Raw genomic sequence first — 17,422 nt, 5'->3', positions numbered from 1 at the left:
TAGTCTCAAAACATCTGGAGGGCCGAGGCTGAGGAAGCCTGCATTAGAACTAAAATCCATGTCAATTGATTTATAATTCTTTTAAACTTGACTTTGATCCCATGGAGCCTCAGAGCAGTTTAGAACAATCTTCAACTAGGGCAACTCCTCTTGTACAAAGTAACACCAATGTACCTACCAAGTATGATTCCCCACCACCAATAAATCCTGTTCTTGAGCAGTCTCCTCTAATTCACTGGAATTAATGCTAACATGATCATGTATGTTTGTACAAACAATTTTCAAGTCCAAGCCTTTCAACTAATCCCAGGGAAAATTTAATCCTTTCCCCAGCAACATTACAGATACTAATAACTGAACTATTCTTATAAGTAAAGGAGCAGAAATAGTCAAACAAATATATTGGGAAGACCAAGAACAGCAGTTTCTAAAATTGCTATTACTACACATTATCTTCCAGAATGCTTTAAATCTTCTTCATAGATTTAAGAGCCAGTGTGGTGTAGTGGTTAAGAGTGGTAGACGTAATCTGGTGAACCAGGTTTGCGTCTCCACTCCTCCACATGCAGCTGCTGGGTGACCTTGGGCTAGTCACACTTCTCTGAAGTCTCTCAGCCCCACTCACCTCACAGAGTGTTTGTTGTGGGGGAGGAAGGGAAAGGAGAATGTTAGCCGCTTTGAGACTCCTTTGGGTAGTGAAAAGCGGGATATCAAATCCAAACTCCTCCTCTTCTTCTTCATAGTTTAATATTCAAAGGTGTATTGTGCGTTAGTGTATACACTTTTTTTTTTTATTAAAAAAACCCTTTCTGCACAAAAGCAGCTTACATTGAAAACAACACTCCATATTATTTGCTGTACATTTGCTTCAAAGAGGTATTTATTTAACACATAGGTTAAGAAACACTTTTCGGAGTGATATGAGCAGGCTAATAGCAATGGTCGGTATTGGGTCCCACTCCCAATACCACAGAAGAAAAAAGCTGCTTACTTCTAAAATAATAGGATGTTGATAGTGATGACAGTCAACCTATTCCAGTGCCTCTTATTAAAATACAAGATAAAAATATTTATTACAATTCAGAAGAACATTTAATTATCAGGGGAAATTACAAAGAAGTGAACTTGGCAGCAAATACAGCAGCAATCCTTTACAGAACAAACTGCAAATTAAATGCAACCACAGTTTTAAACAATGTACTGTGTTTAGGCTATAACTTGAATGTTGCAGATGTCTGTGACATGCCATTGTAAATGTAGGTGTTATTAAAAATTACAAATTGTTTTGTAATTATTTTCACAGCCTCTTGAGCAGCAGCTCCTGTAAAACAGCAGGGGAATTGGAAGAGGAAGGAACAAAGTTAGAACTTCATAACTCAATTGATGCAATACAAAATTGTTTTTTTTTTCAAATGCCACTTTATGCCAGTGAACTGAAAATAGAGCATAACAATTCCCACAACCAACTTCACTCAGTAGTAGAGAGCAAACAACTTATTAATTTTAGGACATTTTTATACTGCTTTATATATAGACTCTTCAAAGCAGCATACAGCAAAACCCATGAACCTTGTTAAATAGTATCTGTAGTCACATTAAAGCAGAGACTACAACATGTTTCTTACCTTGAACAATGTGTACACATTAGAAATATTTGTTTTAGAAATGATGTATTTTTGTTTTTATAATGGCTGAGTCAAATACACTACTATCTCATTATCTCGAATTCTACATAGCATGTATTCCAAATACTATATATTCCAGAGACATTTTAATTTTGACAAGCTTTTCTAGCTGGATAAAATGGTATTGGCCTTAGGTTTAAAAACAATTCAAAATGAACATCTTTCATTGTGCACCTTCCATCTCTACAAATCTATGATTCTATTATTCTTGCATCATTTTAAAAACTATTTTATTGTTTTATGGTATGTTTGTAAGTTGTCTTGAGATGGATGTAAAAGGAGAGTCATAAATTAATTAATAAGACGAGTGAAAAAACTTACACTAGTGTTAAAAAAGAGACTATAAAACTAATATTTTTTTCACGTGCTAATAAGTGTACACCTTGTGAAGAACTAGTGAAAATTATAGTATTTCTTACCTCCCAAAAATGCTGCAATCATATGTGGCTCAGCAGCTCCATAGCGGCAACTACACAGGAAAAACAACAATGCAAAATTTGTAATACCAAAGCAAAACCCAGGAAAACTTTTTATTTTATTTTATATAGTACTTACAATTCATGAACATAATCATCCTTCACTGTTACAGGTAATCCATATTCCTGAAGAAAACTATTGAGGCAAGATTTCAATTTTCCAATGTCATCTTCCACTTGATAATTATAAGCACCTGGAAATGATTTTTAAAAATTATATATATAATTTTTGTAAGAGAAGATAATTTTTTAAAAATCAAGTGATTTAATAAATCTCTGTAATTTAATTTGCAAAATATATATATAAGTATAATAATGCTATATGCCTTGACCATACAATTAATCTATACATCTATGAACATGGAATATTATTAAGGTTATACCAAAGGGTCACTTGAGGAAATTTTCAATCTATTCAATTTATCCATTGTACTAAACATATATTTTGCTAATTGTGTTGCAAACTGGGCAATATTAAAATCAAATTTACCTGGATATCTCCCATGGTGTTTAAAGAATCTATCCACAGCTCGTAACATTAAGTACAGCACCATCTCACTATCGGGGTTATCCATATGGGAAACTTTAAGGGAAAAAATAGTGTTAATTGTGTACCAATAAGCTGAAGAAGAGTGTTGCATTGCTTTTATAAAAAATCCTAAAATCACCTGAACTGATTCATTTTTACGAAAAACTGGTTACACAAACATCTCTGTATGATTTGTGAATTACAGTCAACAGACATAAATGTGTTTGACCAACACCGGCCTTTGGGGACTCAAATGCTGTGATAGGTACTGCCTAGTCGCTAAGGTCTATGTTCTGGAAAAGGTGCTCAAGAGGGTGGTTGCCACCGAACTTCAGCTCTTGGATGAAGAAGATTATCTAGACCCATTCTTGGGTTCCAGCCCAGTTTCATAACCAAAATAGTCTTGGGCCTCTTAGATGCACATCCTCTGTTAGGAGAAAAGGAAGAATGAAACTCAGTGACATCCCTTGGATTCCTCAGCAGTTTTTGATATAATTAACCATGGTATTTCACTAGAACAACTCTGTGGGTTAGGTGTCAGAAGACACAGTGGTTCCACTCCAACTTGCAGGGTGGAGTTCAGGCAGGTAGTCTTGAGGAAGAGCTGCTGGGTCTCTGTGAGATTTCCCAACATACAGTCATGTCTCTCATGCTATATAACATCTGTATGAAACTGGTGAGGCCATCAGGGGATTGAGGGCAGGGTGCCACCAATACACTGATGACACCCAGCTTTGTTCTCCTTGACATCTGACTCACGTGTAGTCTGCAAGTTATTGATTGGGCTTGGATACAATGGTGGGCTGAATAAGGCCCAGTAAGCTGAGAATGAACTCCAACAAGGAGTGCCTGTTACAGCTTTGGCTGATTTGTTGGCTACAGTCATTCCTGGACACGGATAGCCATGCCACAGTGACTCATGCACTGGAGGCCTCCCAGATAGATAAATGACTGTAATGTGCTCTGCATGGGCTGCCCTTGGAGCTGGTCTGGAAGCTGCAGCTTATGCAGAATGCAGCCACCTTATTACTGAGTAGACTGGCATACCAGGATGATGTTAACACTGGTCCTGAAGGAGCAACAATGGCTACCCATGTGCTACCAAGCAAGATGCTTGTATAAATTTATAAAGCCCTAAAAAGCTTGAGAGCTAAATATGCACCTTCTCTCCTGTTGGTGAATTAAAATCTGTGGGGGGGGGGGGAGCCCTGTTAATGTTTCCACTTAGGTATGCTATCTGCTATGCAGCAACCCATTTAACAGCCTCCACTGTAGAGCCCCAATTGTGGAATATTCTCCCTCTTAAAATTCATTATAGGCTGTTTTGTTTTGTTTTCTGCTCTGCATGTATTTATATCACTATGCTGCTGTTACATTGTATTTTAGTTCTGTTGTGTTATATCTCACCCTGGGCTTGTTGCGATGAGAGGATTAAAATGTTTTAAAATAAACAAAGGGAAGGACTAATCATGTGCCTAGCATTTGAGGTCTTCCCCTGAAAATTTTCCCTGCTATGTCAGCATAAATGGTTCGTGTATGTCTACAGATCTAACAAAATAATTTCTGAAATTTGTTTTCACCAAGAAATAGCAAAAGCAAGCTGCACTTTCACTCTCATCACTGCTGTAACCATTAGCATATCCCATCTATAATAGGGTACAAAGATCAAAGCTACTTTGGGGCTCACACATTTTCACGTAACTAAGATCCCAATTCCATTTCCCATGTTACAGCAGAAACAAAGGAAACAGCAGCATGACACAATCCCTTTCAGGTCATTATTTCCACATCACTGTCTGCAGATGAAAACACAATAAAAGAAGACTGTAGATCAGGCACCCCCAAACTTGGCCCTCCAGCTGTTTTGGGACTACAACTCCCATCATCCCTAGCTAACAGTGGTCAGGGATGATGGGAATTGTAGTCCCAAAACAGCTGGAGGGCCGAGTTTGGGGATACCTACTGTAGATAATAAACTCATGTCCTTACTGATCTCATCTTTGTTTGAAGTATTCAATCCATACTCTTCAGAAAGAGATCTACACCGCACTACTTGAAGAAATGCTGAATTAGTGCCTAAACAGAGTTGGGGAGGAAGATAAAAGGAAGGAAGAGAAAATTTTGTGTAATGAAGGGATAGCATTTTAAAAAACAAACAAAAACAACTAGCCCTTGAAACATAATCATTTAAACAAAAATAAGTATAAACCTGGCATTTATATAAAATTCACTCAGTTATTTTCTAGTGGCTTTGTAAAAATTAGAACAAGGATGTGGGTTAAACCGCAGAGTCTAGGGCTTGCTGATCAGAAGGTCGGCGGTTCGAATCCCTGCCATGGGGTGAGCTCCCATTGCTTGGTCCCTGCCCACCTAGCAGTTCGAAAGCACGTCAGAATGCAAGTAGATAAATAGGGACCGCTCCAGCGGGAAGGTAAATGGTGTTTCCGTGCGCTGCTCTGGTTCACCAGAAGCGGCTTTGTCATGCTGGCCACATGACCCGGAAGCTGTCTGCGGACAAACGCCAGCTCCCTTGGCCTATAGAGCGAGATGAGCGCCGCAACCCCAGAGTCGGACACGACTGGACCTGATGGTCAGGGGTCCCTTTACCTTTACCTAGATTTTCTCCAGCTACAATAATGACACCAAAAACTCTTATCAGTGCAAACAGCTGTCCTCAGCAGTGCAGAGGCACAAGTCCTTATGCATATACAGTCATGTGAAAAAGAAAGTACACCTCTATGAATTCTGTGGTTTTACATATTAGGACATAGTAACAATCATCTGTTCCTTGGCAGATCTTAAAATTAGGTAAATGCAACCTCAGATGAACAACAACGTATGACATATTACACTGTGTCATGATTTATTTAACTAAAATAAAGCCAAAATGGAGAAGCCATGTTGTGAAAAATGAAGTACACAGTAACAAAGACAATGTAATATAAGCTGAGAACAAACCATGAATACTTACAAAGTAGTTTCAGTTCTTTCTGAGAAATAGATTCTGGTGCCTATGAAATAAAGTATTGTGTTAACATGCCAATTCTCTTAACACAATTGTTTTTAAAATACTCATTAGATGACTGAAGTCACATTTATTTAAGTAGAATAATCTTACTAAGCAGCCACTTTCTCCTAATTCTGCATTGTCATAAGAATAAGTAGCAAATAAGGCAAGAAAATTGAGGAATATTGCCCTGATTCAGTAAGACAGACAGTGTTCAAGAAAGTGTATGCTAAATGTAAATTTACTGCTTTAGTGTAAACTGCTTTGTTTTTTAAAAAATAAAATTAAAAATAGTATTATCATGTGGTAATGATTTTCTAATGGTGAAATTTCTGCTGTTGGATGAGCTGCTCCAACGTCACAAAAGGAAAAAAAGGTCATAGGGAAATGAATACATTGGTCTCTATTCCCACTGGATGCCAGCAAGAGAAAAAAGGCAGGAAAGCAAAGGGTGGGGGAAGAGTTTGAGTTTATTTTTTAATAAGAAAAAATAGGCAGAAAAAATAGGAAGAATCAAAGAACTGGCAAGGTAAGAATTAAAAAAAAACCCTGAAGGAGTGAGGAGCAGTTTAAACATATTCTGTTCCAAGGTAAGGAAGGAAAGGAACTGGAGTGGAGGCAAAGAATCAGGAACTAGCTGATGTGACCCTGTCTTAGGACAGTGAGTATGTTAGCCCACACTTTACTGGACGCCTCCATCACACAATTCCTAGGAATTAGAATCTTCCATGAATTTTCATGGCTGTAACATTCATCCCAGTCACAATGAAACAGGGAAAGTCACATGAACAGTGGTGTCTTTTATTAAAGGCTCCACCCCAACACAATATGTTGATTTATCAATTTAAAAAAAAATCTACTCGCAATTATCAACAGTTCTGTCGATCAAGTACAAATCTGAGTACAGGTCATTATATAGGAGCCGCTTTCCATGTTAAGATAGAGGAGGAAGATTAAAGAGAAGGAAGATTCAAAACATAACTTTCATTAGCTCACCTTGCCTAATGACTGGAGCAGTTTGGCAGCATAGTTAGCCACAGCTTCAGCGTCTTTCTTAGCTTTGTCACGATATCTTTTTTATAAAGGGCAAAAATGTAAAGCTTCAGTAAGACAAATTCCAGAAATCTGCAGGCTTCATCTACGTTAATATTCATTCTCATGTTAAAGATTGTCAAAGACAAATGAAAAGACAGAGACTGCACCAGCTTCCTAAGATCTATTTGTATCAAAATTGATACTTAGTAGGTTATTATTACTTTATATGTTTTTGTACCAAAACAGGAATCTCTGCACAAAACTGGCATGTGAGAAACAGCCACTGAAAACTATCAATATTGTCATCTGCTTGAATTCACTTATCAGGAACATGAACACAGTTAAGGGAACAAATATCTTTATGGCTAAGTAGTTAGTGGAATGAGCAGCATCCTAAAGATTGTAGTCCCATGGAAGAGTGGAACTTACTTCTGAGAACTGCCCTGTAAGTGAACTACAGGTAATGGTGCGTTGGCAATTCGTTTGTGGCTGAAAAAAATACTATGGGGAAAAAAATACACATTTGGTTCCCTTTTATTGTGCTCTGAAGGAAGAAATGCTAGAGATCATGGAACAACAACAAAAATCATTCAAATCTACATGTGCTTCTATACAGCTGCTATACCCTGTCTTACACAGTTGTTTCACCCATGCCGATATTGCTAGTCCAATTGGATCACAGTCCCTTAGAAGGTGGTGGACACTCCTTCCCTGGAGGTTTTTAAACAGAGGTTGGATGGCCATCTGCCATAGATGCTTTAGTTGATATTCCTTCATTGCAGTGGGTTGAACTAGATGACCCTTGGGATCCCTTCCACGTCTACAATTCTATGATTCGGGTGTGTGTGTTATTATTCAATATTTAATATAATATAAAGTGAAAAACAGACAATACTTACATATTTTGCAGCTTGATAAATTTACTAGAATCTGCTATCATATCTGGAATTGTGCCCCGGACAGGTAAATTTCCTCGACCCTCCTTTGCCACAAATTCCTTTACAGCTCGAACCAAGATCCAAAAGTGTGGACTCTTAAGGGTAAACAAAAATATCACACTAACTTTTTCTATTTAGATAAGCAGAATATAGAAGCAAGCTGTTTGTGTTTATTACCTGCTTTGAAAGAGTGATACAACGATCGTCACTGAAAATGTCTTCAATACAACCTGGTATCTAAAGGAGTGTAGGGGTAGAACAAATTTAAGCAAATTTTCCAACAAAGGATTCAGTAATTATGTGGCTAGAATACAGTGGTACCTCTGGTTGCAACATAATCCGTTCTGGGGTGCTGTTCGCACCCTGAAAAGTCCGCAACCAGAGCGGCACTTCTGCGCATGTGCAAAGCATGATAGAGAGCTTCTGCGCATGCGCACAGGGCAAAACCTGGAAGTAAACACTTCTGGGTTTGCTGCGGACTTAACCTGAAAAAACGCAACATGAAGTGTTCGCAAGAAGAGGTATGACTGTACTGTGGAGGAATCTTATTATACCTTAGTAACAGCTACAGCTGTGTTTACGTTTTTAATAGCTTCTTCAAAGTTTTCTTCATCTTCTAGGCCTCCATTTTCATTTTTTAAGATTCCTAATAAATAAAGAACAGAAAAAGCAGGACTTTAAACATAGATGATCTTCATTATTCTTTAGCTCCTTAAAATTCAAGTGAATTTGTCAGGTTCTCTTAAAAGTTGATATTTCTGACATTTTTATGTAAATTGCCCTGAGCTAGTGGCTTATAAGATTAATACATTACTGATGGTGATGATAAAAAATAGTAATACCATTTATAAATATTTTACATGTATTCTTAAAGTACAACAGAGCTCAAGATAAAACTGCAACGCTAAACCATGGTTTAGTTCTACATAGATGAACCTCCAAAGTGAAGCCCCTGCTCACACACCTCACACACACACACACCCATATGGCTGGGAGGAAGATTTCTGCTTAGTTTTGTAGTGCTGTGTACAATCTAGGGATCCTGATTTAAAACAAAAAATGGTTATTTAAACAAGACAGCTTTATAAACTGTATTTTGAAGTTGGTGTCCTTTAGAAACTAAGCACTGTTAGCTTTAAATAAGGACCCCTGGCTTGCAAGCAATGCTAAGCAGAGATTCTTTGAAAGTGAAACTTAATTCAGCAGCAGGATGAAAGGGGACAGAATGTGAGAGCCTGATGCTTCACTCAGACTTGTGAAGGCTCATTCATATAGTGCTAAGCCCTGAGTTACGGTAACTCATGAGCACCCCGACTCTCTTGATGCTACAATTTTCATGATCCCTGACCAGTGGCTATGTTGGCTGGGGCTGATGAGACCTATCTGGAGGCCATAGGTTAGCCCCACCCCCCTGCCCATGTTGATATATAAAAATGTATTTTAAAATCCTGAACCTTTGGTATATTGCTAATAAGCTCTTGCTTGACATTACCTTGCCTAATCATCTCTCGGAAGGCTTCCTTTTCTTTGTAGTTCTTAGGCATCTGTCCACTGTTCTAAATAGAAAAGATATATATGTGAACTATGAAAAAACAGAGCGGCCAACCAGCAAGGGAGTATTGAGTATGCATCTGTGTTCCAGCAAATAGTCGAAATTGTTCTTTGGGGCACTATTTTCCATATTTCCAACTATGTCTGACCAGAGGTAAGCTATCCAGGCATCAATGCTTTTTTAAAATTTCTATAAAGTGAAATCTTTACTTGTTTTAACATTTACATTAAAAGCAATCATCAATATTTAGCAAAAGCAGCAGCAGGATCTCATGCTTAAGCAAAGATGATAAATCAAGTGCCTGATACAGTTGTGTACTGGTGCAGCACCCAGGTACAGAATCATACAAGGTTCAGTTGAGCCTATCTCCCACCCACCCCACTCCCCAGAATACAGGCACAACCTGGAGCACAAGTAACTTGTCAGGCAGAAAATGGGGTCTGAATATGGGAAGTGCATACAGACCTTCAATTGCCTGAAACAACTGCCTGCCCATGAACTTACATGCTGAAATTGGTGGGTGAGGGATAAAAGAGAACACAAGGGAATAGGATATTACTGAATCTGGGGGGTGGGATTCCCATGCAGGTACTTTGCCTATATGCAACCATATTTTTAAAAATGTTTTTGTTCCAAATAAATATCTCTGGAGAGCACTCAGCAGGTTTGCTTTTTAGCTGCATTTCTACACACAATCTGGCTGTTTAATTTCAGCTGGTCAGTAGGATTTAAGCAGCCAGACTGCAGCCTCTGTCCTAAAACATATAATAGCACTTAAACTTCTTTGGGGAGCTTAATTTCCAGAGTGCTGACAACAAAGCACCAATATGTTAGAATATTACCATGGTGTCTACATACTTCATTATGCCATTTTTCTAGATACTTGGATATGATCACAATCCATGGAATGTGGCTGTGTTCCTGCAAATGCAAAATTATACTTGTTTTAAACAGATGAATACAGCAACCCTGAAGCATGGAAGCTGTTGAACTAAGTACAGGTTCAAAGCACCACAAAAATTCAAAATTCAACAAAAACAGATAAATTAACTGAACTGCTTTCAATAAACAGGTGCCATTATAATTCTTCCAATTTGTGCAACAGATCTGAAGAACCCACACAACTTCCTCAGCTTTATGAGTTTGCATGTGATTTTGCAAGTTGCCCATTAGTGAAGACACAGAAGTTTCCTCTGGTTTAAAATCCCAACAGCATTCAGGTGTGGCCATAAAGGCTTAAATAATAATCTAATGATTTAGTTATTTTGAGCTATTAAATGCTTCTTGGGCTAGTTGCTGTGGTTTTACAATAAGCTTATGTTGGAAGTGTATGGAGAAGCAAACCTGTGATGAAGGATCTGGTTCAAAAAGGTATCTGAAGAAGTGTGCATGCACACGAAAGCTCATACCAAGAACAAACTTAGTTGGTCTCTAAGGTGCTACTGGAAGGAATTTTTTATTTTATTTTGTTTTGACTATGGCAGACCAACACGACTACCTACCTGTAACTGGTTCAAAAAGTATGCTTAGCAATTTTTTCTTCAAACAGGTCTCACACTGCTTATCTCATGGAATTCTACTGCAGCATTAAATTCTTCAAAATAAAACCAGAAACTACAATAGGTGAATTCACTGAAAGTTTCAAACTCAAAGCACTATTTTTAAAAAGAGTCTTTTGTAGGCATTAGTTACAGCCTGAAAGCCACTTCTGTTAAAATGATTGTGTGGATTGTCTCTAAAGCCTGCACCCATATTGCTAGACAGAACACAGAGCTTATACTAACCTTTTTCTCCATATGATCCAAATCATAAGACTGAATGTGCTCCTTCAGTTCTGGAAAAGGATTGTCCAGTCTCAAATCATCCAATGCATTGTCTGGGTGAGATTCCACAACTATTAAAATATTGAAGAAGATTTTGATTTGAAAGAAAAGTTGATGATAACATATACAACTTCACATGCTATTTGACAGGCAATGTTTTCTAGGATTTGAGACAGGGTTTTCTTCCAGACCTACCTGGAAATGCCAGAGATTGCACCTAGAACCTTCCACATACAATATGGATGCTACCATTGAGCAATGCCCCTTCCCCTCTGGAAAAACCTACTATTTGCTGGAGAAATGGCATACAATAAAAAGTAGAAGTAGTCAGATCTACAGATTGGGACTGGATTTTACATCTAATTTTGCTACCAACAAGATGAACTACATGATCATAATCCATTTCTAGATTATTATTATTTAGTATGTTTACTCAGTATGAAACACACTGAAGTGTCTCAAAAAATCTGTCATGTTACGATTCAATAATAATAACATTTTAAAAGATGGGCATGTATAAGCTATAAGGCAGAAGTAGCCAGCATGGTATCTTTCTGATGTTGTTGGACTACAACTCCCATCATTTCTGCCCACTGCCCACAATGGCTTGGCCAATACAAGTTGGAAACAAACAATAATTGTAAGGCACCATGTTGACTACCCCAACATAGGAGAAGCTCTTAATTATTAAATGAATCTCTTACCTGGGTGTTCTTTAATAATGATTCTCATATATCCTATTAATCCATAAGTCCTACAAACTAATAGCGGAATGTTATAATTCCAAAGGACTTCGGCAAGCCTGAGTAAAGTACTGAAAAATATTAAGATATGGAGTTTTTGCTCTATTGCAAAAAAGAATTCTTTTCTTTAATAGCGGTCAACAGCCTATATTTCTGTTGAACATAAAGTTAAACAATCACAAAAGTTACTTTAACTAGCACCTCAAGATATAATGTATCTTAAATAATTCAAATTTATTGTTTTAAGTATATTATGACAACATAATATGTAGCAACAGGCAATGTTTTCTAGGATTTGATATGTAGCAACCTTTTCTGAATCTTTATCAGAGTATTACCACAGCAGATCGCCTTAGGGCCAATCAAAGCATTTAGAAAGAAATGCAGCACTGGGAAATCAGACTGTTGTTTCTCTGCTACAAAGCAAAGGGCAGTAATAATTTATGCACTTTCCCTTTGCAACCCCCCACTTCGTTCCCAGACACACATTTTCTGGGTTGGTTATGGACAAAACATCTAGGGAGAAAGGTTGCAAGGACACAATTTCCACTCCTACTCCTTTGCAATACCTAGGGAACTCAGGTTTCTAGAACATCTAGTTTGGCCCTTATCTAGTGAATTTCCCAGCCAAGTGTGTAATTTTTTTGTTTCAATGGAATGGCAATAGCAAGAGGAAAACACAACTTAACTAAATGGAATTGTGCTCAAACATAATGGAAATCAATTGGATGTACGGTAAGCATTAAAAACAAAGATGACACACTAGCTTTCTCATGTAATTTACATATTCACTGAAAAAGCCTGAAGAATATTTGCATTTTACATGATAATGTTAATTTGATTCTTCCTTACCTCTCTGGGAGTTGAGTTGCAATCACTATATTAAACCGGCAGAAAAATGAAGGATCATTGTCCAGGAGTTTATCTGGATTCTTAAGAAAATGCATTAGACACATACATATTAGATCATAAAGCAATTACACATAGAAATATTAAACATTAGTTTCACTTATTGGGCTAAGTGCATGAATTGCAAACTTACTTTTAATATGCACATATATGTAGTACTAAGGTTAACTTAATTCCCCCCCCCCCCCAATTTTTTTTAGGATTTTCCTAAATCCTATAGATATGAACAAATCAACCCCCCGAATTCTCTGTGCCTCACATTCAAGCATCAATCAAGGCATCAACCACATAAACACAGCAGTTACTTCATTCACCCTGCACAGAACAGTGATGACTGTATGGCACAATTTGGCCAAGGTTCACTGTCACATGCACACTCTTTAAAGCTGCATTAACAACTGCCAAGTTCACCCAACTTTTGGAGTAAATCTATGCTCCGCTATAAAATCAATTCACACAACATGAACAGGATTTGCTATTTAAATTGTGGCTGATGATGCCTTTTCACACCAGACCTTTCCAGAGTGTGATGCGGTGATGACAAAGGGTGCTGTGGGGGAGGCAGGATGCTACCCAACTCAGCTGGATTGGCTACCATTTTGCTTCACTTGTAATTCTCTAGTTGCATACCACGGCTATAGGTGGCATGCACATGCAACCTTCTCTTTTATACATTTCCAATTGCCAACACTCCAGTATACACAAGGATGTTTGCTACAAACCTCTTCCACGAAATTTCCTGAGACATCATTATTCAATTCTTGTAATAGTTCTGTGGTGCACTGGGCTCGATTCTGTTTAAAAATAATAACTGGAAATATTAGACTGTTATGACTACAATCCTATGCATGCTTACATACTTCTCTCACAAGCCGCTCTCACAAGCATGTTTGGTGGGGACGCTGAGAGGGATGTTCCCTCTCCTTGCTGGCTATCTCCTTGTCGTTCTTCTGCCAGTAGGTGAAGACTTTCTTGTTTCAAAAGGTTTTTAGGAACTGACTGCTTTTAATGAAATGGCTACACTGTGCTGTTTTTATTGCAGTTATTTGTATATATATAGTTTTGATCCTTTATCAACATTTAATTGCTTTTAATGACTGTTTCCCTGCCCCATATTTTTAGCTGTTCTTATTTTTATCTCTAAGCTGCACTGAGTCCCTGTCAGGGGAAAAGGTGGCGTATCGATACTACTACTACTACTACTACTGATTATGATGGAATTTACATTTAAATCAACATACAAAGAACTAGATCCAAGGCCAGCCCCACATGGAACACATTACAGTAACCTAATCTCAAGGTTTCCAACAAATGCACTGCAGTGGTCAAATTATGCATTGCTGATGAAAAGTGGCACAGAGAAGAGAGGACAATGGAATTTGATGTCAGCTCTACTTCCTCACAGGCACTAGCATAGCTAGAAGGGGAAATGACCAAAGTTCTGTTTGGGCATGCAAGCAGGTGGCTAAGAAGTCTTAATTTTGAGTGAACTAATTAGAACAAGTCCTTCCTAGCATTTGTAAGGGTTTCGATTTGCTCTTACATAATTTGCAATCTGTTTATCTGTATTCTGGCCATATTATTTAGTTATGTGCTGCAATTCTGTTCTCTCCTGCCTGGAAGTAAATCCCTTTGAACTCATTGGGAGTTACTTTTGAGTAGACATGTATGAGATTGTACAGTTAATCTATTATGAAAGAGAAAGTAAAATATATTTCACCAGGTGGGTCCGATGTACTGATAGTTATTGTTAATCACTTTCCACGAACATGTTTCAAGGCAATGTACAAAACACAATAAAAACAGCTTAAAATAGATAAATGTAACACATAAAACAACAACAGATAAATTTTAAAACAATTCAAAGTGGGCAGGGACCAATTCATTCACCTGGGAAAGCACGTCAAAACAAAAATGTATTCAACTGTTTCCGGAAAGTGCAAATAGTTGGCAATTGTCATATCTTGTTGCCATACTGAAATCCCTGCTCCAAGTTACTGTGGAGTGGGCTTCTGAGATCTTTGGAACTTCAGGAGAAGTTATCCTGTAGACTACAGTGACCTACTGCATAGGTAAGAAATAAGGTGATCTCTCAAATACAACAGCGTCACTTTCCTAATACAGCACATTTAATATTTTCTTACCTGGCCAATGCTGCTTCTTTGCAGGAAAAAACTAAAAAAAGCAGAAAAAGCAATCACACATTTTAGAGTTTTCAACTTGATGGAACATTTCTGGAAAAATATATCACTTTATGGAAAGTACCCCCAAGGAAACAGCCCAACCACATTTCCTCTCTCCAATAGGAATGCTCTTGTTGGAATTAATATTTTGGATTTTTGTAATTCAAGTGATTATGGCCCTATCAACAACAAGAACATTGAGACAGTGGAAGAATGCAGGAACAGGACCCAGTCAGTCCCAGTAGGGCTTACTCTAAGCACCAATTAATTTATCAGTGCTTATAACAAGTCTCACTTGCCCAAGACCAACCAAGAGCATATTCCCAGTTGTTTCTGCATAGTCACATCTTTACTTGCCCCACATTCTACACCACTGTGCTCCTCAAGAGCCCCACTGAATTCTTCCCATGTATTTTAAATGGTAATTTTGAAATAGGCCTGGTACAGACAGAACATTGCCCAACCTTCCAATAATATAGTTTAGAGATCAGCAGTGTCCCTATGGGTTTGCAAGCACCTCACCTCCTACACCTAAACTCACTCCTTCATTTTCAGAACTATGGTGCACACATTACCTATTTCCAACATCTTCACCGGTGACTTGATTCCCATCAACAATTGTAAACGATCCAACACCTTGAAGACACAAATAAACATGGTGCTTACACCAAATTACAACTTTTCTACTCAATGAAAGTTGCACATTTGTTTTTATTTATACCTGGCAGAACTAAGTTTTTGAGGATCTCAGTTCCTGTGGCCGTTGCATTTATCACACAAACGTGTGCAGATTCTAAAGCTTCTTGTCCGTGGTCACCCCATAATCTGCAACACAAAACACAGGCATCGTCAACATTCCTAATTCAAATTTTGAGAGAGGATACATTCAAGAAATTGATGCACTGCTGAAGGATGGTTCAGAACATCACTGTGAAGTGTTGCTTCTTTAGATAAGCATGGAACTGAGTATCTTTTTTAAAAAAACTAACAGATAAAACAAAGGTGGCTAGTCTTGAAAATGGAACAGGACAGAAACTTTCATATAATAATTATAGTGTTAGACCAAGATTGGGGAACAAATAGCTATCCTGATGTTGTTGGATTCTCGATTCCCAGAAGCCCATCAGCATGGCCAATAATCGGGGATAATGGGGTGTATTATGGAGGACTACAGGTGTTAAGACTTTGACTAGAAAGATCCTGGTTCAAAATCCCATAAAACTTACTAGGTGGTCTTGGACTATTCACCATCTCTCAGCCTCAACCACCTAATAGAAATACTATGATGATGCGGCCCTGAACTCCTCAGAGGAAGAGCACAATACAAATCTGTCAGGAGTGATAGAACAATTGGCTAAAAGAAGAAGAAAGCTTGATTTCTAACAGACTCAAGTTAGAAAATATCTGTAATATCTGTATGGTTTTTGAGCACTTTAAGGAAGTTTGTAAGCATTATTTGTAATATTTATACAGTGCTTAAAGCTCCAAGGAACTCAGGCTGATGTGAACATAGGTCTTCCCCTTCCATCATCATAACAAGCCAGTGAAGTAGGGTACACAGAGAGCTTTAAACCTGCATACACAGCAAAGTGCTCCTTTGGGTCAGAGGGTCTTTGGGTCAGAGGCTCTAGTGTATAAAAGATACACTAGAACTTGCTAGGGAAGAAGAGGCATCTGTTAAAAGTGAAGCGAGTCCCTGAGATGTATATCTGGCATACGAAGGAGAGAGATCTCTGCTGGGGGTGGGGTGCACCTGTCCAGCATAAGAAGCCCCGATCACCCACTGAGCTCCATGGCCAATGGGAAATTTGAATCGGGGTCTTCCCAGTCCTGAACAACCGCTGTAACCACTAGACCCACACTGCCTTTGTAAAACAATTTAAGAGAGCTTTTCGCTTTTGTTTGAAAGCTTTAGGCTTAGCCAACAGAGAGAGGCCTTGGGTGGGAGGGGATGGAGGGAGTCCTGGGCCCTGGGCCGCCGAGGAAAGTCCCCCGAGCGGCGGCTGGAGAATCCTCGGGGCGCCCCTAGGAACCAGCCAAGGAAGGATTCTGCCCTGGCAGAGCCTCGCCAAGCCCCCTGCCCAACCCGCCTCCCTACAAGCGGCAAGTCGAGGCGGGCCGTCCCCCCTGCGCTGCCCCCAACCAGCCCTCCTTCTCCTCGCCCTCCAGGCCGACCTGAGCTGCCGGTCGTAGCGCTGCTCCTTCAGGCTGACTCTGCCCTGCTGCTGCTGCTGCACCGTCGCCGCCATGACGCCCGCTCGCCGAACCGAGGACGGACCTCTTCGCCGCACTTGCTTAAGCCTTCCTGAAGGGGCGCGAGAATTCCCAGCGTCCGCGAATGCGCTTGCGCAGCCGGCAAGCTTCTCCGGCAATTCGCTGCTTTTGCTTGATGGGCAGGGACGCTCGTCCCGCCTCCTCCCGCGGAGCGTCGTTTTTGCTGGATGGTGGTGCACTGCAGGCTGCAGCGATCAGCATCCGTCGCTGTTTATTGTGGGATCGGCGTGGCTTATGCGCGTAGGTTCCCCCGCACACCTTCCTTGGC

General features: G+C 39.1%; 1 protein-coding gene across 3 annotated transcripts; it reads right to left on the bottom strand.

Annotated features, from left to right (window-relative positions):
- Positions 1–851: 851 nt before the first annotated feature.
- On the bottom strand, positions 852–17,169 carry NAE1 (NEDD8 activating enzyme E1 subunit 1). 3 transcript variants are annotated; one of them, XM_033157141.1, is made up of 20 exons: positions 17,056–17,165; positions 15,602–15,705; positions 15,456–15,516; positions 14,842–14,872; positions 13,420–13,491; positions 12,641–12,720; positions 11,750–11,859; positions 11,007–11,116; positions 10,081–10,143; positions 9,163–9,226; positions 8,225–8,316; positions 7,848–7,907; positions 7,632–7,765; positions 6,694–6,769; positions 5,662–5,701; positions 4,680–4,766; positions 2,652–2,744; positions 2,241–2,355; positions 2,105–2,154; positions 852–1,321 (listed from the first exon to the last, which is right to left on the bottom strand). In XM_033157141.1, exons 1-20 carry the CDS (start codon positions 17,127–17,129, stop codon positions 1,212–1,214), a joined length of 1,626 nt encoding a protein of 541 aa, XP_033013032.1. In that variant the 5' UTR covers positions 17,130–17,165; the 3' UTR covers positions 852–1,211. The 3 variants fall into 3 exon arrangements, with proteins under 3 accessions (XP_033013032.1, XP_033013033.1, XP_033013034.1); XM_033157142.1 differs by lacking the exons at positions 852–1,321; positions 2,105–2,154; positions 2,241–2,355; positions 2,652–2,744 and adding an exon at positions 4,377–4,522 and having other exon boundaries at positions 4,661–4,766; positions 17,056–17,169; XM_033157143.1 differs by lacking the exons at positions 852–1,321; positions 2,105–2,154; positions 2,241–2,355; positions 2,652–2,744 and adding an exon at positions 4,386–4,516 and having other exon boundaries at positions 4,655–4,766; positions 17,056–17,169.
- Between the last annotated feature and the right edge of the window lie 253 nt (positions 17,170–17,422).

This window comes from Lacerta agilis, chromosome 8, assembly GCF_009819535.1.
Source record: "Lacerta agilis isolate rLacAgi1 chromosome 8, rLacAgi1.pri, whole genome shotgun sequence".
Taxonomy (NCBI): Eukaryota; Metazoa; Chordata; class Lepidosauria; order Squamata; family Lacertidae; genus Lacerta; species Lacerta agilis.
Note: the sequence above shows the minus strand (reverse complement) of the source record. Positions and strands in the feature narration are given on the sequence as shown.

Excerpts from the sequence above, each read along its gene's own strand:
- NAE1 (XM_033157141.1), bottom strand. The coding sequence starts at position 17,129 with ATGGCGGCGACGGTGCAGCAGCAGCAGCAGGGCAGAGTCAGCCTGAAG. Across the intron at positions 15,706-17,055 it reads CGCTACGACCGGCAGCTCAG|ATTATGGGGTGACCACGGAC; the intron begins GTCGGCCTGGAG and ends TTTGTGTTGCAG. Across the intron at positions 13,492-14,841 it reads AAAGAAGCAGCATTGGCCAG|AATCGAGCCCAGTGCACCAC; the intron begins GTAAGAAAATAT and ends ATTTTTAAACAG.